Genomic DNA, 22590 nt, shown 5'->3' on the forward strand with positions numbered 1-22590 from the left:
ATCATAGAACAATTGCAGGTGATATCCTGTCGGCTAACAAAAACAAGCGTATGTTAACTTTTTTTGCTTTTTTCATAAATGGCGAGAAGCACAGTATTTCCAGGGAATGGCCATTACTTGGATCTTGGCAGTGGTGCGGTATTTGACTATGAATGAGTACAACTGATCAGTCCAGATCCAATTATTAAAAGCTACAACTGTTAAATGATCAAGTAAAGGATGCCAGAGCAAAACCTTTAAAACCTGCTTTTTAGTCAAGTTCCCACTAAGCGACACACAAAAGGCATGACAAGGTACGTCAGCCTCTTCAGTGAAATAACTACTAAGGGAAATAAATTCCAAAAGTGTGCACTCTTTGAACTGGACTTTCGTACTCACCCCAGTCCTAACCTCACTGATTTCAAGTGTTGGCGTAATATTTAACTTCCACAGTGCTTAAGAGTGTTCAAAGCACTTCACATATTCTCGGCAATCCTTCCAAGACCCTGAAAGGTTAGGTCAGCGTTCCTGTACTGCAGATGTGGGAGTCTGAAGCAGGGAATTTAATTCCTGGGTCAGAGCTCGGTCTCTAAGCTAGGATTAAGCCCCCAATTATGGAATGATCTCCCCAATGAGGCTCGCCTGGTGCCAACATTGTTATCTTTTCAGCGCCAGGTTAAGACTTTTCTCCCAAGCAGTTAACATATGCGGAGGTGTTTTTTTAACTGACCCCAGAATAGTTTTAAATGATATTGCTGTTTTTATGCTTTTACATTTTTGTATATGTGTTTTTAATGTTTACTGTTTTTAACTTTTGCAAACCGCCCAGAGAGCTTTGGCTATGGGGCAGTATATAAATAAATAAGCCACCTCCAGATGTTTTGAACTACAACACCCATCAGCTCCAGCCAGTATGGACAATGGTTAAGGATGATGGGAGTACTAGTCCAAAACGTCAAGAAAGCACTGGATTGCCTATCCCCGAACTAAACTGACAATTAGTTCCCAGTCTCCAAAAACAGTGTAATTACCATGTAGTAAGAAAGCATTCTAGTAGGAAACGCTGTAGTGGTAATTTTGATAGGACACGTGTAGCTTCCATAGACCTAACATCTGTATGTGTGATTTTTTTTTAAAGAAAAATCCAGACTTCAAAACTACTAGACAGAAATGTAGGCAAATATCATTGAGAAGTTCTGACTTCTGTGCATAGCCCTGATGTTCTGAAAGCATTTCATTTCGAAGTAGCTCCGCTTCGAAACCCTTAGATGAAAATACCTTTGTAATTCAGAACGAAACACACAACACATGCAACTGCTTCAGGAATGCATTTAAAGAGTTGCCTTTTCTCCATCTCGGGGCCTGAACTTAAAGATGAAAAAGCTGCAGTAGTCAGTCCTGACCACCACACCCTTTTCTCCTCACACTAATCCCAGGGCTCAGGCTTTGAATCTCCAAGAGTGGAGAGGAAGAATTTGACATTGACAGATGGCAGTAAGACATGGATTTATTTTTCTTCAGACATTCCAGTCAATCAGATACAGAAGATTAATTAAGAGAAATTGTATATTCTATAAACAGGTCAGTTACATTATTCGAGGCAAGATTGCTACTAACAAGTCGAAAAAGGCTCACTGTTAATGTCCAACTCATTGAACATTACTCTGCTGACCTTTTAACTCAATACAGGAAAATCCTTTCAAAGAATTAAGTATGACGCAGTCTTAGAATTTCATGAATGGCACTTGGAATGGTTTATCTGTTGCATGCCGCAGTGCCAGGGCGTAAGCATACAGCTTTGCGTCCACGATGAGATGCTCTTCTGCCACCAGTTCTGTGGGGTGGGGTGGGGAAATACACATTTTTTAAAGGCTGGCCTGGCCTAATCCTAACACTTCAAAGAATACAAGGTGCGTGCATCTTGTGGAAGCTCCTATATGTGCTCAATAGCGTTGAAACGACTGTATTGTGTCATTTGAAAGTTTGGTTTGAATTAAAGGCGCCTTCTGCATATGGCAGATGCCCAAGAGTGCATCTGTGTGCTGACAAATGCTCTCCTAGAATGCATGTGAGCCTCCCTGGCTGGGGTTGCACCTCGCTGTGGTCCCGCTGTGCTGCCGTGGCTACTTCCCACACCATAGAGCATTTGAACCTCAGGCCCCGGGGCCAGACCCAGTTCTCCATATGGTTATGCCACCTTCCCCTGGTTCCATTTGCTTTCCCCCCCGATCACAAATCATTTGGGGGTTTCCTGGGTTTTGCAGAATTCGTTCCCTATTCTAAAAGGTTGAAATGCCTCTCCTAAGGACTAGTTAGGTATTGGTGGCAAGAGCTTTACGCTACAATAAGCTGGTAATTTGCCACACCTATCGTTATAATATGCCATGCCCCCAAGAGCCTCTCTGGAATGAATTTTGGCCCTCGGGCTGAGGGAGGTTCAACACACTCTGATTAAAACATCCTTAGAAGTATGGCAAGCCTTTACTTCATGGCCAAGATTTGTGAGTCAGGGCCATATAACTCCTGAAAGCATAGAAGGATGTCATTTTAGGCTTCAGAAAGGCAGCCTAAAATCATTTTAAATAAAAGAAACATACATGTACATTTCTACTCTGAACTATATTCCGCTGAGTTCACTGGGGTTTAATCCAAGCTAAAAGGGTATACAATTACAGTCTAAATAGGTCTCCTGTTGGTAAATCTTTATTCCCTGGAATACCATATCAAAAATTACTTTCAGAAAAGCCCTTCAGAAGTGACTATTTGTGAACCCTGACAACGTTTTTTTTTTTTAAATGAAGGTTTTCATCAGTGACTGCGCTTACCTTCAATTCTCTGCAATAAGTCGTTCTTTGGTAGTGTAACGACTTCTACAAATTCTAAGGAAGGGAAAAAATAAAGAAAAAATCGATGTTACATAAAGTTGTGGTATATTCATCGTATTTCTATACCACCCAATAATCACAGTTCCCTGGGCAGTTTACAAAGATTAAAAACTGCAAAAATAATGTCCATAATATAAACACTATTTACATAGAAACAGACAACACACACAAATTTTAACAACAAGAAACCCCAGGACCTGATTAAAACAACAACAGCACGCTTATCAAATGTTTCCAAATGCCTGAGAGTAGAGGAAGATCTTAACCTGGTGTTGAAAAGATAATAATGCTGGTGGGAAGGCAGGCCTCACTGGGGAGATCATTCCACAATCTGAGAAGGGTCTCAACTTTGTTGCCACCTTCTAAGCTTTCCTTGAAGGCATCTGGGGAAAGGCCTTGGGTGAGGAGCATAGTATATAGGTAGGTTCATGCCTGGAGAGACGCTCCATCAGGTATTGTGGCCCTGAGTTGTGTAAGGCTCTATAGGTCGAAACCAGCACCTTGAATCGGGCTCGGAAACAAAAAGGCAGCCAGTGCAAGCAGGCCAGAATCATGTTTTATGTCCAGACTTGGTCCCCATTATCAATCTGACCACATTTTGGACAAGCTGCAGTTTCTGAACTGTAGAATCATAGAACAGTAGAGTTGGAAGGGGCCTATAAGGCCATCGAGTCCAACCTCCTGCTCAATGCAGGAATCCACCCTAAAGCATCCCTGACAGATGGCTGTCCAGCTGCCTCTTGAAGGCTTCTAGTGTGGGAGAGCCCACAAACTCCCTAGGTAACTGGTTTCATTGTTGTACTGCTCTAACAGTCAGGAAGTTTTTCCTGATGTTCAGCCAGAATCTGGCTTCCTGTAACTTGAGCCCATTAGTCCGTGTCCTGCACTCTAGGATGATCGAGAAGAGATCCTGGCCCTGTTCTGTGTGACAACCTTTTAAGTATTTGAAGAGTGCTATCAAGTCTCCCCTCAATCTTCTTTTCTCCAGGCTAAACATGCCCAATTCTTTCAGTCTCTCTTCATAGGGCTTTGTTTCTAGACCCCTGATCATCCTGGTTGCCCTCCTCTGTCTTCAAAAACAGTCCCGTGTAGAGCTCACTTCAGTAATCTAACTTGGAGGTTATCAGAGTATAGACGACTGATGCCAGGTTATTGCAGAAAGTCTCTCTTTTAGTCTAAAGCAGATTAAAAAAAAACAGTTTCACATATTTAAAAACCCAGAATGGAAACGAGTTGACTAGCCGAGGCCTTATTTATTTATTTATTTTATTTATTTATTACATTTCCATACCGCCCAATAGCCGAAGCTCTCTGGGCGGTTCACAATGTGCCGACTTGCTCAACTCATGGCCAGTTCTGCAAAAACCTGTAGGCCCTCTCGCGACTAGAGGTAGACAGCAGCCAGCTTGGTTTACTAACTGTCATGAAGGACTATGCTAGTTCAACTAGAAGATGGTTCTTTTATCACATGGTTTAGAACCCAGCAAATACCTTTTCTGGAGGCTGCCATGCCCTAAAGTGGACTGTCAGCAAATTTGGTTGCCCACAGCTGTCACTTTCTCAATACCTAGATTGCCTCTAGGCTTGCAACAGGAGACGAGGTTGATTTCCCTTGGGCAATTCAGCAGTGAGGCCTCCTCTCCCTGCCCCGTAGTTTAGAAGGTGGTTCCAAGTACTGCAGTTGAAATCTGTTGAATTTCACCTGTTGCAAATGCTACCATGGAAATCCTCTTCCTAGTTTCAAATCTAGCTGCAAGAAATATGGGCCCAGGCTTGGAGGAAGGGCAAGGGATCTGCCTCGTTTGTCCAGAGTTCAGAAAGGCTTCGAAAGCAGCAAAGCTCTGCAAAGTCACTGCAATGTCCTGGAGATTCCCCCGCTCTTCTTCTGAGCCAAGGATCTCCCAAATCATGACCTCAGCATTAGGGGGACTCTTGGAATCTCAGCATGACAAGCTCCACCCATCACAATTGGGAAGAGAGCAAGAACTTGCTCCTGCAATTACTTGAAGCTTCAGTGGTGATCCCGGTGCCTTCAAACCCAGGCATGCTATCACAGCCAAGAGGAGCATTGATGAGCACAAATTTTGGTCAGCTGCTAAGGCCAGCCAAAATGTATGGACCCCTGTGGCTGCAAGCATTTGGCATTTGCAGCACAGTGCAAATGCCAAATGCTGTTTTCCTTTCACTCAGTTCTTCCTGTTCTCCCCCTCCTTTTTCTTTTTTAGGGAATTAAAGTAAGGATTAAAGTGGGAACAGATTCTTGGATCCCTTTCCTGTGGACCATCCTAGGTCTCTCTGGAAACAGCAGTAAAGACTGCATTCTTTTGAATTCTTCACCCCGTCACATAGGGTAGCATCCAATGTTAGAGTACACCTATTGAAAGAATGTGTTTTCAGTTAGCCTTGATGTACGACTAATATTGGGTACTACCCATACACTCCTCAGTGTGTTACTGAAGCATCCTGAAATTTAGAAGACCCAGAAAGACAAACGAATTTAAGTGAGCTAAAAGCACACGTGGACATTCTGAAAGAAATCTAGCATACTTATCTGTGATCCCAGCCTTAATGAACTTAAGTGTACAACATACCTCCTTCTTCTGTATAAGAAAGAAAGAACAAACACAATGGAAGTTAGATGTTGGTGGTTTCCTGGCCTGTGTGCAGTATACCCCCGCCCCAATTCTGTAAGTCTGGCAGTAAGAGCTTTGAGCTACAATATGCTGGTGTTTTGGCCACGACCCTTTTGACTTTGACTCCGCCCAGGACTGGAATTCCCCGCCTCCAGAGCTTCTCCGCAATTGAATTCCACCATCAAGTTCAAAGAGGTTCAACACCCCTGGATTGGAACAACCCTCCGCCCCAACTCTTCCCCTCAAAGGCCCCTATTATTATTATTATTATTATTTATTTATATAGCACCATCAATGTACATGGTGCTGTACAGATAACACAGTAAATAGCAAGACCCTGCCGCATAGGCTTACAATCTAATAAGTTGTAGTAAACAATAAAGAGGGAAGGAGCTGCTCCCTTCCATCCCAGAATGCACTGCCTGAGTTCTCCACCCCCAGGATATGCCAAGACCAGCACATGGGCATGACAACGAGGGGGGAGGAGGGGGGATCTTCATTTCTATTGCACTTTCTTGAACTTGGGGGGCCTGAAGCTCCCAGGCTGTCCAAGAACCACAGCTGGGTTTCGTTTATTGCCTTGTGTGTTTGCAATGTGACAAGAGGCGGTAAAGTTCTGGACTCACAACGTCCGTCTGCAGGAGTTGGGAGTCACATTTTTTAACAATTCCCTACATAAAAAGCTCACTGCATATATAGTACCACAACTTATCAGAATGAAAGGTTTAATGTAACTTAATGTACTAATGTGCGATATTCAGGGCGCTTTTTATTTGGGGCAGCAGTCATATAGACACACACAACACACTGCACTCACCTCACTTGTCTCCTGTAACGGTATAGTTTACAAACATGCTACCACCTCACACCCTGTAATGGTTAGAATGGCTCCTAGTTTCTGGCAATTCGGGAGTCTCTCCTGTATTTTCCAATTATGTCAATATGAGTCTATAGTAATTACATTTGGTCCTGAAAAACATGCGCTAAGACCAATGGAAAGTCATTGGACACTAAGGAGGCCTTGACCTTGAAAATGTTGTTTTGCAACGAGAGATACGATGTTATTAATAGGGATGGTCGTACAAGCAAAACGTGAGCTTGTCAAAGTTCTTCAAATTCCATCTTGAAGCTCGTCCTGTCTTGTGTCTGCATCAAATTGTGAGCTTTTTTTCCCTTTTCATGTAAAAAACGTGTGAGTGTTTTTGTGCATATTTTTCAAATGTACACATTGATTGTGGTATCTTTGAATTGTAAGCATTCTTCTCCCATTGATTAAGGTGTGTTTGGGTGCATTTTTAAAAAGTGCACGTTTTTATGCACGTTTCTCAAATGTACGCATGCCATCAAACACATTTTGGGGTTCCCCCCACCCCCACAAATCATATTGGAAGCTTGGAAAGGCGCAGATTGTGTTAGAGTCAGTGTCGGTCCGGGATAGGCGAACTGGCTAAAACCTGATAAAAAACAAACAAATGCATTTCTCATACATGCCTCGTTATCAAGCAATGGACTCACCAGGCTTTTGTCTGGGCTTCAGATTGACAGGAATATCTCCATTAATGGTGACTGTTGCAATGTGTGATGCACAGTTTGTCAGTCCAGGATCCAAGCACAAAGCTACAGAAAGGTATCATCATCTTTCAATTATTTCAAGTAACACGGCCATGGAAAGAAACTTAAAACAAATCCTCTTTGTCCCTCACCCAACCATAGACACAATTCTACACCAATATTTATTACAGGTACAACCCACCTTTCCTTCCCAGGAGTTCACAGTGGCATACATGGGTCTCTCCCTCACTTTATTTTCCCCACAGTTGATGGGAGGATTTACGCTTTTGACAGTCCAAAGGGAGTTAGAACCATTATTTTCCTTCCCTGTTACATAGTGAAGACAAAATGCAGAAGCTACCTGGAGAGCATTCAAGGATATCCCCTTTGTATCCTGTTTCTTCCTCCAGCTCACGTAGAGCAGCACTTTCTGGGGTTTCATTGCTGTCAATTAGTCCTGCGATGTAAATAGTGCATTTGAGCTACAGTCAGATACACACACACACACACACACGTTTATTTCTATAAACCATAGGTTATTACAAAAAGTTAAAACAGAGATAGATCATCACCTTTACAGTTGACAGAGATAAAATATAAGAACTCTGCTCTAATTTTCTTAGCTGCAATTGCAAACAAGGCCACCTGTTCAGTAACATAGGGGTCATTATCAGATAGCAATACTAGTATTTTGTTGGAGATCAATACAACTCACAAAACAACATGTAATGGACAATGTTCTCTAGTTATAAGGCTCCACAAATACATAATCGCTATATAGTCAGCAACTTAGCATACTTTCCATCTAAATAGCCATTGGTCAGTGAAGGTTTGCTTCAAAGGAAAAAATGTCAGGATCTGAAGGTAGGGGGATGGGCTTCTAGCATCTTTTTTTAAAGCCCCAATACCATCTAGTAAAACCCAAGGACTGGATAATTCTCCTGTCCTGATCTGTGTCCATTAGGTAAATCCAAACCCGAAGTTTTGTTTTGAAAACCTGTTCCTGTTTTCCTCCAGTTGATAGCATACAGCTGTATAATCTTTTGGAAAAGAGAACTGAATCAAATTTGGCATTGTCTACCGTTTGCGTTCATAATCTCTTAATAAATAAAACACTGATTTTTCAAAATCCCCTCTCTCCCTTCACCCCACCCCCCGGCTTCTATCTTCATGTTTGTGAACAGCAATTAAGGTCAAAGGGGGAGCATGTACCTCTCTGAGCTCTGTTGGGACAGCAGAAATAGCTGTTTCCATCCATCCTAATACATGCTGAGCTGAGGCTTGGAATTGTAGGACATGATACATGATCTCCAGAGAAGTACATGAACATGCAGCTATGTAGGGCAAAGTAGTCACTTGTGCCACTATTCCTCCATTATGAGGCCCTCTTTCGGATAAAATTCAGGAATAGCCAAATGTGCAGGGTGCAAAATGCCATTGAGAGAATTCTTCCTGAGGGATTTGGAGGAGGGCACCTCTGAGTGTCCATTCATTGCACGAAACAGCAAGAGCCTCACGTTAAAAGCTGACAAGCAAAAACAAGTTAAGATGAACCACCTACCAGCAGGGAATTCCAAGCAGTAGACTCCCATGGGAGGCCTAAATTGTTTTACTAGGACAACACAGTCATAGTGGAGAGTTCTTTGTAACACAGGGATAACAGCAACACCTGCCAACATAGAGAAGAGGTTTGCAAAAACATGGTCACAAGACAGCACTGAAACCGGGGAAGATCACTCACTCAAAAGAGATGACAACTTATTTGCCTGTGTCCTCATGTGATTTTTAAAATTTAATCATGGTTTTATCCCACCCTTATTCCTTGGAGCTCAGGCTGGTTTACAAGGTTCTCCCCCACCTACACATTTTATCCTCAGAACAACCCTGTGTGGTACTTTAGTCTGAGAGACAGAGAAAGAGTGAGTGTGTGTGTGTGTGTGTGTGTGTGTGTGTGTGTGTGGTGAGTGAGTGGCCAAATAACAGCCACTGAATCTCCAGAATAAGTAAGGATTTGATTCTGGATCTCCATGGTTTTAGTCCAGTGCTCTAACTACTACACCACACACACTCTCAGCTTAGAGCAGTGATTTTTCTAACTTTCTGCTTTCAGGGAGCACTTTCTGCACCAATCTGGAACTCAAGTGTGGCCAATGATTCTGGGACATGTTCTAAGGTACACCCTCAGTTCACAATGGATGCTGGTTTGGCCAGCTGCTTATTTATTTGAAGGATTTTTACCCTGCCCTTCAGCCAAAGTCCATAGTTTTGCCCTTCGCCTTACAGTATAAAAGAGAAAAGGAGAAGAAAGATAGGAAGAGAAGAAGGGGGGAAGAAAACTCAGACACCAGTTCTTAAAATTATAGTTCTTGAGACAGCAAAAAATCCTAGAACTCCCAGCATTCACCAGCCAGCCAGTTGTAGGACTTTTTGCTGTCTAGACATGCATAGGATTGCACCCTCAAATGACCAGCTAGAAAGCAAGTAAGTCAAAGAGATGAGAAGCCAAAAATGGCTGGTCTTTCAGCAAAGCCAGTGAAATAGCTTAATTTCCCTTCTCTTCCTCTGCACAGCCTCAGGGAATTGTTATTATGAGGTGACGGTTAATGGAATGGGGGGGGGGGCAGGCATGGCCTCACTGGAGGAATCCTCTTCTGACCCCCACATCCCCACAGAGAGACAGACAATGCCAAGGAGGGGAGCTCTGCCTCGGAGGAGGAGGCTGGGTTACCACCTAGCCCCTGGGAGTGTCGTCACCTCAAGAGGCAGCCCATTAGAAAATTACGGAAGGAAGGAAGACTCCGCAGGAGGAAAGGACTCCTCAGGCATAAGGGCCTCCTCCTCCTCCTCCTTTGCCAGAGAACTTATAGTGCACTGAAACTGAGTCCTGGTTGGGGCTCTAAAAGCTCTGTCTATACAAGCCTTCAGTTTCAGGCTAGCCACTGCTGGAACCATACCGTTCTGCCCGCTCTAGTGCCTTATATCCTAACAATTCCCAAATACAGGAGAGCATTCTCACTCGCCAGACTTAACGTCCTTCCCTCTAAACTTTTAGATGGCAGACACAATAAAATCCCACTGCTCAACAGATGCTGTCCCTGTAAAAATACCGAGGTGGAAACCGTCTCACATGTGTTACTGTTCTGTAGATTTTATCAAGGGGTTAGGAATGATCCTCTGAACTCCATTTTACAATCTTTTCCTGGTCACCCAACTGAATTCCTAATGTCCCGATTACTTCGGAACTCAGACAAGTCAATTGCTGAGCAAGCGGCCAAGTTTTTGAACTTGGCCATTTCTATTAGATCCTCTATGATTACTTGTCTTTTTAATAGCTAAATGTACACTCAGTCCTTTTGTATGTAACTTTTGCTGGAACGGTGTATTGACTGCAATAAAATTGTTGAGTAGTGCCTTATATCTTGTTTTTCCTGACCTAGTCTTGTGATTGAACTTCTGTGCTAGTGACCCTCAGGATTCCTGCTTGACTGTGTTTCTTGGACTGCATATTGTATATGGCTGCTTATTTGTGTGTGACCTTGACTGTACTTCAAACCTCTCTTCTAGAAACCATCTACTTGCCAGGCAATCCTGTGTTTGGATCACTGCTTATATCTTGATCACTCCTGCCTTACTCTGATCCCATACTAGACTGAACATTTTGCGCTTGACCATTTGTCTACTTTCATGCCTTGCCTTTTCGATGGCCCCATAACTTGCCCTAACATTGAGTCTCATTCAGCCACAGCAAGACAGAGCCTGATGGAGTAGGCTTCTCAGCAGAGTTGAAGGTGGCTGTGTTGACACATACTACTGCTCTCCTTTATGGACCACTGTAGCTAGCTACCATGTGAGAAAGGGGACCATTATCATAATTCAAATCATTTCAATAACTAGAAAATGTATACATTACAGCATAAATGCCTGAAGTCTGGTGGATGTTGACATTCACAGGTGAACACTGACAGTCACAGACAATGGTGTATCTCAGCTCACCCTCTCGTGTATGGCCCAGTTTATTAGACAATCGCATTTCAGAGACACGGCATTCATTGGCGACTGAAGTTTTTTGACACTCATAAAGAAGAGATTTGCTTACCATCAGCAGAAACTCCCTCTTTTCTGGTAGTACGCTTTACAGATTCCCACACTCTATGAAAATTGAAGGGATGGGAAGACGATAACAGTAAATGGGTTAATTACAAAAAAGAGTTCCTTGTTAATTTTGTTAAATGAGGCAGCTTAAGTACAGAATTTCTGCCAGCTTCTCTGAAATAATTTCTACTTGATAACAATAAAACTCAAAAGCATAAGCAAAACTGAGTGAAGGTTTATACACTGTGCTAAAAGAAACGTATGCACCATGCCCACCCCAAATTGTGTGACGATAAATGCAGAATTATACAATTTGTACAAATTATGTAAACCAGGCAGATATACACGGCCTCTTGTTTTGCCTAATGGTGCATTTCCCCCAGTTTTGCAGAGTTTATTCTGCTTTCAGTCATGAGAAGTAGAAGGAAGAAGCTTCAGGACATAAGTCCTACCCTCTGACCACTAGAAATCTTACTCAGCAATGCCAAAAATGAAACAGTAATGCAAACATACAGGAGAAAACTAGGCGCTGATTTGAATAATATCTTGGCTTACAAAGCAGAGATGTGCACAAGCCTTTTGTCTGGCCCACAATCCCTTCAGTCCTCCCTTTACCAAGCATCATGATTAAACCAGGAAGTTCTGAATAAGCCATAGTTTCCTGATTCATCTGAACCAGGAAACTATGGTTCCCAACTTCAGACTGTGGTTTCATATCCTGATTTCTAGCTTGTTCCAAAGCTGATGATAACGGTTTTCCCCAGTTTGGACAAAATAGGAAACTGTGGTTAATTATAGAGTTCTTGGTCTAATTATGTAAACCGCCCAGAGAGCCTCAGCTATGGGGCGGTATACAAATGTAATAAGTAAATAAATAATAATTGTGGCTCTTCATAAAAGGAGTAGTGAAGGGGAATAGCAAAGAGGCTTTCTGCATGGGCAAAAAGCTCATGCATATCTTAGCTTAATAAACGCTTCTTTTATTATTATTTTTAAATGAAAGCCAATAATTTTTGGAAGCTGATTTCTAGGGCAAATGTCACATTCTGTGTGTTTTTTCCTGTGTTCTAGTGAAACTGCAGTATGCATGCAGTTGAGTATGAGGAAGAAAATAAAGACAGATATAAAGGCAGATATTCCTGGCTTAATAAATCATGTTTTATTAAGTGTTGGGCTGTGCAACCTCCAGCAGGGTATTCTGAGATATCATTTAAGGGTCCAGGGTCAGTCCCTGCAGAGTACAGGTCCAGCCTATCATATTCCATTACTGCCCTGCATGGATCAAGTGTACATATTAGAACACAATTAACACTCTCCTGTGGATCTGCATTGGAAGGGGGATAAGGACATAAGAACATAAGAAGTGCCCTGATGCTGGATCAGACCAAGGGTCCATCTAGTCCATCACTCTGCTCACACAGTGGCCAACCAGATGTCGAACAGGGACCAGCAAAGGAGGACATGGTACAACAGCACCCTCCCACCCATGTTTCTGAGCAACTAGTGCACACACAGGCTTACTGCCTCGGATACTGGAGGTAGCACATAACCATCAGGGCTAGTAGCCATTGATAGCCTTCTCCTCTAGGAATTTATTCAACCCCCTTTTAAAGCCATCTAAATTGGTGGCCATTACTACATCTTGTGGTAGTGAGTTCCATAATTTAACTATGTTCTGTGTGAAGAAGATTTCCTTTTATTTGTCCTGGATCTCCCACCAATCAGTTTCATGGGATGACCCCAGATAAGTAGAGTTGAGTAAGGTGTCTTTCAGGGGAATTTACCCACCATTATTGATCTTATTGAGGAACCCCTCAAAATCCCTAGTATTCCTCAGAACATAGTTTGAAACCACTGATTTAGCAGAAAACTTCTAGGTCATGGAGTGACTCAGAGAAAATGTTTGTTTACCTTGTTTTACCCGTAGGATCACGGTAAGTGGTCTGCTGAAGCCTCACCCATTTTCTTTCTGTGATGGTCTAAAAGTGGAGAACCATGAATTAAACAACGAAAAATTGTTTGAACAACAACAACAACAAAGAAAACTTTACCATTTGCATTACTATAGCTGGTATGGAAAGCTGAAGCCATCAGCAACATTCTCTTTAACTGAAGCGGGGGCAGAATTTTATCGATAGATGAATGACGATAATTCTGTTGCACTTGCCAAAATGATAGACATTGCCAAAATATTTATGCATCATTATATAAATGGAGAAGTACTTGCCATGAACATTGGCACATAAAAGTTCAGAGTAAAGAGAGCCTTCTACAATTTGTTTATGCACCCATGGAAGAGGATCATATGACCTAAACAGGGATCTTTACAAACATGGAGTATGAGGATTATTATTTTCTTTAAAAGGTTGAATTTACAACATTTAGAATAAACATTTTGAAGGGTAGCACTGGCGGTTTTACAGCGGAATTGTTTTCTACGGGGACTGCGGTGGAATTTTACCCAAGGCGAGTGAAAGTGATAGGTTTGAGCCTAAATACAGAATTACTCACTATGAAATGGACTTACTCTCTCCCTCAAAGGAAGGTGTGCCTTAATAAAGGGGAAATGGTAAGAAACCAAATTTCAAGAGAGCTCTGCTATTAATTCACTCAGTGATTAAAATGGAGCATCTATGCAAACAGGGATGGGGAGAATGTCATTTGGTCCACAGAACGGACTTAGGACTATATACAAGAGAAACCGACACAGACCAGAAATAAACCAGCTCATCCACACCTCACTGTGAATGGCAGCAGACCCTTCCAGACTGTCAGGCCCCAGAATATTATTATTGTATTACTATTATTCCTTATTTTTTTATTTTATTATTATTTTGCTGATTGTATACCAGACTCTACGAACTAATGGAGTGGAGGGTGACCATCGCCTTCATGCCCTGCTTGGGAGCTTTCAAGGGGAACCTGTCTGGCCGCTGTTGGAAAAAGTGGTGGACTAGATGCACCTTTGGTTCGATCCAGCAAGCAGGGCCGCCATGGCAACGGGGCCCCTTCTGAGGGCTCACACTCCAACAGGGCCTCCCTGGACTTGCTCGTTCTCCTCGCTGTTGCAACCTCCTTGTTCACTTGCTTCTTGCTTTGGCCCTGAGAACGATGGTGGCACAGTAGATGCCGCGATTTTATGATCGTGAGATCGTCCTTGTCTACATGCAGCGCGCGACATCCCAGGAGGAAGAGGACGTCGCAGCCGCCATTTTGTTTAAATTGGAGAGGAGTGCAGGTGCGCTCCTGCGCAAACTGTAAATTAAAAAAACCCACCCTCACGCTCCCCCCACCCCCTATAGGCACAGAGCTCCTGAGGAGCTCCGTGCCTGAGTCCTCGCGTTTACTTGTGAGGAGCCAGGACAATACCACAACAGCAGGCCACATGTCCCGCGGTCTCAGGATCATCCTGAAACTGTGAGAAAAATCTAAATTGAAGGGTAGGGCAATATCCTAGGGAAAGGGAGGGATCATCCCTGCTCCAGGGATGCCCTGTGTATCATGTGGATGCACAGGGACGATCCCCAGGATATCGCCCTGTCTAGACATGCCCTTGCTCACTGGCTGTTTGCCTGTCAAGCAAGCAAATGGTAACAATGATGAGAAAGAGAAGGCAGACTCATGAGAGAGGCCCCCTCCACCACTAAGGATGTCTTGCCCAAGGACCCTCGAGAACCTGGAGTTGCCACTGCCAGCAAGACAGTTCTCATGCTCTTGTTGGAGAGGAGGGCTTTAATTTGTGACCAATTGTAACAGAAGAATGAATAAGAGAAGGAAAATGACCGGAGAGTGAGGTAGAATGGTGGGTGGCGCCAGAGCGAGTGACAGGTGAGGAGCGACAGTTGGAGGAGTCAGTTGACCAGAACCAGGAAAAGAGATTGGTGGTCAAGCCAGCCGGTAGAAAGGCGGAGTCAGATAGGTTGGATCCATTCATTAGGTAGAAATTTCCTGTTCCTTATTGAATGACTGCATATTTCTGGTTGTTAAATAAATACTGTAGTTGGTTCAAATACTTGAGGTGTTCTGCTCTGGGTGAATTCCAGTATAATCAACCTACATTCTTGCCTTTATCTGCACTGTCAGGCATATTTAAGGAGAGTCCAACTATTTATTTATTTATTTATTTATTTATTTATTTATCATATTTATACCCCGCTCCTCAGCCAAAAAAGGCTCTCGGAGCGGCTTACACTTAGAAAAAAAAGACAGTCCCTGCCCTCAGGCTTACAGTCTACTCTCCTTAAATTCAGTAGGTGGTGGCAGTGGTTTACTTTGGATAAGCTTATAGCGAGTCAGGACTCAGTGGACAGACAGGGATGCTAGACACCTGAATACTCTGGCTTACCTAATGACCCCAGGGACTAGGGCCTTGTGCAAGAGCCCAAGGACGTCACACTAATTATTTATCAACAGAGCAAACCTGGCCAGAGAATGGAAGAAAACCATTCAGCCACAGCACTCATTCATGACTTTAGGAGGAGAAATTCCAGCTATAAAGAGAGAAAAGGAGAAAACAATAACACAGTAAGGAACAGCAGAAATAAAGAGAGAGAGGCAAAGAGGAAAAAGCAAGCAAGTAGGAACTTAAAGCTATGTACACTTGCCTGGGAGTAAGCCCCACTGATCACAATGGGACCTGCTTCCAAGTAAACATGCATAGGATTGCACTGCAAGAATTCAACAGCAGTCCTTATAGGTTCATTTGGAGAAACTGGGCTTCATTTTAAATTGCTTTAGATTATCTACTTAATCAGTAAGGGAGGAAACCTGACTAAAATTCCCCTTCTGCTGTATTCACACATAATGGGATGTATACATTTTGCAGCCCAAATGTGGGCAGATGACATTGGACATATTTTTTAAATGTTGCCACTCCAAGCACCACCAGTGACGATTGCGCAATTATCTGAAATGTTACACAGAAGATATAAAGGACCAGAGATTATGCCCCCCGCCCTGCAGTGTTGTGACACAAATGGCAAATCATTACCCCAACTAGTCACAGTAGGTTTGTCATAGCAGTGAAAGGCTGATTTAGGTGAAAAGGTAAGTAAACTGGACATTATGTGGACCACCAACCATTCCACGACAGCAGAGACAAGAAGTGCAATGTGCAAAGAAGAGGCCATGAACGCCAATTAAAAGATTGAGCAGGAGCATCAACAGCATCATAGATTGACAACAAGTCCATCCAATGAACATGGGATTGATGCACATTGATGCAGCCCCATCTTGTCCAGCACATCATCATTTATCAGCTCCATGGAGAAAAAGTGGAATACTACAGAATATCCCTTAGTTAGACCCTCTCCATGATCCTTGGGAGTCAACAGAAATGTGATCACTGACTTCCATAACTCACTTAGAGGGCGCTCCTTTACCCCACTGGAACTCAATGAGACTTCTGACTATGTATGCATAGGATTGTGTGGTTAATGTAACAATGTCTTCAGTGCAATCCCGGCTTTAGCGAAAAGCAAATCAGTTTCACTGATTTCAGAGGGACACGCAATGCAATCATGAGCACGTTTACTTCGACGTGAGTCACATTATGTTCCAATGGGCTTTCTCCTAGTGCATTTTGGATTACTGCCTTGTGAAGTGCTTAACTATGTTAGATTGTGACCAGAATAATGCCTATGCTTCTTTCCCCCAAACTATCTCATGACTTCCAAGTTCTTGAGAGATTGCACAGAATAACCTCCAGCATCAGAACTCATATCCTGACAAAATGTAGGACTTTCAAGATTTCTGAATCGTAGGCTTGCTAAATCATATGAATGTGCTATTTTCACAGTTGGAAACACTGCACTGCAAAGAACAAGAAAATGCCCTACTGCTACATAGCCTAATATTTAAGCACAATAACAAGTTCCTCTGAAATATCATGCCAAAAAATAACTAAAAACACAGCATACCTCTTCTTTAATGATAGATTCCTGGCTGGCTTTCGGAGCTTCAACAGATGCTTCTTTTTCCATTTTCAGGGATGTTGGATCTGTCACCTCGAGCACAAAGTCCACCTTTCTACAAACCAGAGTCAATATTTGTCTTCAGGATCAAGTCAGTCTATTCATCCTTTTCATTCTAAATTAACAAATCATCCCTGTGGCAAATGTTAACACAGAATGTAGCCCCCACATCAGGCGAGTAATATGCAGGTTGACTGGAGATTGCCAAATGGAATTGGGCGATGAATGCCCAAAGTGTTATCTTCAGACAACATTCTGCCTTTATCTCAATGGAATGTTTGATACGATGTTGCCATAAATGAGATCATAGGATAATCCAGGCAATAATTATTAAAAAGCAGGACTGCAAAATTTATTAAATGAATTAAAAAACAAACATTGACTTAAAAAGGTGCTTCCCTAATTAAGAGGATTTATATTAAAAAATTGTTACAAATACTATTGATGGAAGGTGCCAACCTAGAAAAGTACCCCAATGCCTCTTGTGTAGGGAGAATGCCTCTTTCAAGATGGTGCCTGCTGTTAAACCTGCATTATGAAAAACACAGGTTGATACATAACATTAAGGCATGTGCTTGAGCAGAAAGCAGCACTGACTCCTCCTCCAGTGCAGATGGGAGGAAGAATAAACCAGGATTTGGTCTTGCTTTGCCCAATACCTGGCTTGTTATTATAAGAACCAGCAACCATGATTAAAAATAAACTTCAGTCAATTGCTAAACAAGCCAACAACTCAGAATTGTTTAGTCACATTAGTTTAACAAACTAGGGTTTGTTTTGGGGAAGGGGCTATAGCTCAGTGGTAGAGTACAACCTTTGCATTTAGAACGTCCTAGGTTCAATCCCCAATATCTCCAGGTAGGGCTAGATCTTACCTGAAACCCTGGAGAGATGCTGTGAATCAGTGTTGACAATAGTACGCTAAATGGACCAATGGTCTGACTCGGTATAAGGCAGCTTCCTATGTTTCTATTTTAAACCATGACTCCCAGTTTACATGGAACAAACCAGAAATTGGCTGAATTAAAGCAAAATTGAATTCTGGTTCATTCCTCCTCCCAGCTATGAAGGAGAAGAATAGGGGGCCAGCACTTTGAGTGGACTTCTTTCTGCTCATGCACATACTGTGATATGCTAACGCAGTCTGCTTTTGTTTCCAAAACCATTTTAAATGCATAGCTAGGCAGATTTAATTGATTAAGGGCACAATCCATTGGAGGCTGTTGACTATCCAATGCAGAGCGGGAGGAGAGCAGTTGCTCTGTGCTTCAACTGCCCTGCATTTCTGCTAGATGGGTGAAATCACCTGTCTAGCAGCAGGGCCTTGGAGGGGGACAGAAGAAGACTGGGGCAGCCAAAGGAAATGGCGTAAGGTGGCCACCCCGGTCTCCTCCCCACCTTGCCCCCTTTTCCCCATCTCCTCACTCTGTTTTCTGAGTGCGGAGAGGTAGCCAGCGTGGTTTCTGCACCAGCTACAAAGGGGAGGGGTGGGGAGCATGTTTTCCTGGTTTCAGGGGCATTATTTAAATGTATTAAGTAATAGCCCTAGAACCAGGAAAATTATTTAAATTTAAACCACATTTTATTTAGCTTTAAGATTTCTTTCACTGTAGTCCTTTTAAACTCATCCCCTTCAACATAGAATATTCTAAGTGATATGTTTCCAAAGAGTAATACTAAGAGATTAACAGATTAAAGGAAATGTTTAGCATTTCAACACACCTGGGCAATGCAGAGTTATTCTTTATGGATTGTTTTAACTTTATGGATTGATTTAACTCTTATCATAGTACCTGAATAGTTTATAGACCATATTGTAACAACGAACGGCTTCAAATTGGCAAAATAAAGTCGATACTGTCAAAAGTATCATATACTAGAAAGAACATCAAGAGCCACCATGGTCAAAAGAAGTTCAAAATTGACAACATTGTACCACTGTGGAACAGAAATTTTAAACGCTCTACACAAAGTGCATTGTTACTGTAAAGCAGTTTTTAAAAGCAGCAGATGAGACATAAGTGCAAGGGTCAGATTGCCCTCTTGTACTGCGTACAGTCTAATGACCAGGTGCAAAGTACGTTCCTGCTGAAGTTTTCAACATCCCTGACCCCAATCACATGAAATTCTGGATCCAGTTACTAAATAGGTATCAAACCACTATTTTCCCCAAAAAATCAATATTGTTTTAAAATTCTGATTTTATCAAGACTGTCAACAATACCCAGATTTATATTGTATGCATGTTATTTAATGGCACATACTTAGCACACTGTTGATGCTATTACATATTAAAGTAGTATTTTCTCTAAACACACAGACACACACACCATTTGATCCCACCATCTTGTCACAGCTGATAACAAGTGGCGTTTGAATGTGCTGTTGAGAAATCAATATTGGGATTAAAACATGTATCCAGATAGTTTACCATCCCAGGATCACTAATGCTGCAAAGAAACACCCCACTATAAAATTCTGCTGAGAAAGCAAACTTCCCTCAAACAGGACCTGCAACTCCTTTTGATTTCAATGGGCTGTTATGATCCAGACTCGGGCGCAATCCTATGCATGGAGTCTAACTCCTAGCATTCCCCAGCTAGCATAGGAGCTGTAGGTCATTTTTCTGTCTAAACATGCATAGGATTGTTCCTTAAATAAGTCGCACCTTCATCCCACTGAAACCAGTGGGACAAATTAACGACGACTAACTTAAGCTAGTCATGACTAAATTGTCCCTTTTGGTTTCAACATAGTCTGGGTCCAGCCCAAGGAGGATAGTATAGGAAGATGTCCTAAGGCCTTGTGCAACGTATAAAGCAAATAGCTGCATGTCAACATATTTTCGGTAGGGCAGACCTGGGGATATGAAGGCTATTTTTGGAACAGCTCCTTTCCAGGTACAGGAGGGGCAAGTCAGGACCAGCCCAACCATTAGGCAGAGTGAGGCAATTGCTTCAGGTGGTAGGTGTTGCGGGGAGGCCCCCGGCTTTCTTCCTAAACCCCCCAGCCATGGCCCTTCTCTTGGAGAATCTCTCTACCACGTCTGTATGTCTTGCACCCGTAAACTAGTCTGTCGCCTCTTGGGTGTGCTATTTGGTTACCAAGTTTGAAGTAAGATTCAATTGCCAATCCAGTCAGCTTCAGTATGTCGAATGGAAAGGAAAGCCATCTTGTCTTTTGGCTCAGGCAGCAAAATGTCTTGGGCCGGCCTTGAGGCGAGTTATCTCTGCTTGTCCTCTGCTCTCTGCAGTTGTGCAGTTTGTATTCACGAAGATAAATGGAACAATTACTTATGAGTAAGCACACTCAGGGTGTGCTATGTAAACTGACACACCAGCAGAGCCAACTCCAGTTTTATTTATTTTTATTTAAAATTATGTCTAGGCTGTGTTTACAGGTGGGAACCCTTCACAAGGCAGGTTAACCTGGACGAGGTGCCCTTTCGTGGGCTTATCTGGTGGCAAAAGCATTCTAAAACTGGAATTTCCCACAGTGCTTTAGAACAGCACTAATTTGGGGCTAGAGGGAAAATTAAAGTGCTGTGAAACTTTTTAAAAGGGGTGCCCAAGGTAGAGAATCAGTGGCAGATGCTGACACCAACTGCATGGGCAGGTGTACTTACTCATGGATAGATCTGATGGAGCAAACTGCCTGCTGCTTGAAACTGAACAAAGTACCAGTAAGATTTAAGTTATTGAGTGAAGGGCTTTTTGTTTTCCCAAGCTTTTAAAACCTCTAGGAACAACATTTTGATCTGGACTTTCCATGGCTTTAATTGCAGTGTTATGGTTGAATTTTTGTGTTGTTTGTGGTCTTAAACGTGCAAACCAGCCTGGAATCTTATGATGAAACGTTTGTATAATTTCAAGATGCAATCCTGTTCATATTTTAAGGTGCTGGTTTTAACCTATAAAGCCTTACATGGCTTGGGACCACAATACCTGACGGGACGTCTCTCCCAACATAAATCTACCTGTACACTATGCTCAACATCTAAGGTCCTCCTCCGGGTGCCTACTCTGAGGGAAGCTCGGAGAATGACAAGGGAGAGGGCCTTTTCAGTGGTGCCCCCCCCCCCAATTATGGAGTGATCTCCCCAACAAGGCTCACCTGGCTCCAACATTGTTATCTTTTCAGCACCAGGTCAAGACTTTTCTCCCAGGCATTTAACAGCACATGTTGAATTTTTATCTAACCCCAGAATAGTTGTTTTAAACAGATATTTTCTGTTTTTATGGTTTTTAATGTTCAATGTTTTAAACTTTGCAAACCACCCAGAGAGCTTCGGCAATGGGGCGGTATAGAAATGTAATAAATAAATTTAGACAGAAAAAAACCCTACAACTCCCAACATTTTCCAGCTAGTTTTCTGGCTAAACATGCATAGGATTGCCCCTTTAAAATATAAATATAACTCTGCAGTTGCTTAAGGGCGCTCTTTTCTTTCAGGATTACTTCTCAGTAGCCTAGACTGCGACACCAAAATTTAGACCTATACACTGGGCCCGTTCAGAAGACACCTGAAACCATGGCTTTAACCACGGCGGTTAAGCCAGAAAGCCAGGCTGTGTTCAGAAGACACATTAAACCATGGCTTTAACCATGGTGAATAAAGCAGAAAGCCTTATTCACAATGGTTAAAACTGTGGTTTAAGGTGTCTTCTGAACACAGCCTGGCTTTGTGGCTTAACCACCGTGGTTAAAGGTGTCTTCTGAACACAGCCTGGCTTTCTGGCTTATCCACCGTGGTTAAAGCCATGGTTTGAGGTGTCTTCTGAACACAGCCTGGCTTTCTGGCTTATCCACTGTGGTTGAAGCCATGGTTTAAGGTGTCTTCTGAATGGGCCTCTGTGGATTAAATAGGAGTCCCTCCTTGACCCTTCCTTGGGAAAAGGGGCCAAGCCCCACGGAACCGTTTGGCAGAACGCGCGAGATTTCCCCCCACCCCGTGGGCATCCGCGTGGCCCTTTCTGACTGCTTGCAAACTCGCCCTCGCGCTCACCTGACTTCCAAGCGGGGGCAGAGCGCCGTTCCTTCACGCCCCGCTGATTGGCTGGAGGTAGCGCGAGCGAGGCACGGAACGCCGGCTGACAGACAGACGCGGAGCTGCGGCTCTGATGGGGAGGGACCGTTGACTCGCTTCGCAGAGCCCCAGGACTTACGTCACTCACCAGGAGGGCCGATGGAGGTGACGCATGCGCATTGCGGGACATTCGGGGTGTCTCCCCGCTGTCTTTTGATCCTTTAATTGGGACGATGTAACGGGAGATCTGATTGGTCGGCTCACACAACACCAAACTTTGGGATTCCTCTCGAAAGTCGCTTTTGGTCTCCCCTTGGGCGGAAGTGAGCGCTGTCCGCAGAAAAAATATTTATTTATTGCATTTGTCTACCGCCCCGTAGCCGAAGCTCTCTGGACGGTTCACATAAGATAAAACTTTTAAAAACTATATAACCATATATCAGTTTCTGCTG

The 22590-nt window shown here is 43.0% G+C and overlaps 2 protein-coding genes across 2 annotated transcripts in view; one reads left to right on the forward strand and one right to left on the reverse strand.

The window, feature by feature from the left end:
* CDC123 (cell division cycle 123) overlaps positions 1-22590 on the forward strand; it is a 535395-nt gene that overhangs the window by 474429 nt on the left and 38376 nt on the right. The window lies entirely within an intron of this gene.
* NUDT5 (nudix hydrolase 5) lies at positions 1471-22234 on the reverse strand. Its single transcript, XM_063134242.1, has 10 exons — positions 22118-22234; positions 17059-17167; positions 13052-13119; positions 11145-11197; positions 8610-8717; positions 7410-7505; positions 7013-7114; positions 5456-5464; positions 2805-2858; positions 1471-1813 (listed from the first exon to the last, which is right to left on the reverse strand). The coding sequence occupies exons 2-10, from the start codon at positions 17119-17121 to the stop codon at positions 1704-1706; spliced, it is 663 nt and encodes a 220-aa protein (XP_062990312.1). The 5' UTR covers positions 17122-17167; positions 22118-22234; the 3' UTR covers positions 1471-1703.

This window comes from Elgaria multicarinata, chromosome 9 (genome assembly GCF_023053635.1).
Source record: "Elgaria multicarinata webbii isolate HBS135686 ecotype San Diego chromosome 9, rElgMul1.1.pri, whole genome shotgun sequence".
Classification (NCBI taxonomy): domain Eukaryota; kingdom Metazoa; phylum Chordata; class Lepidosauria; order Squamata; family Anguidae; genus Elgaria; species Elgaria multicarinata.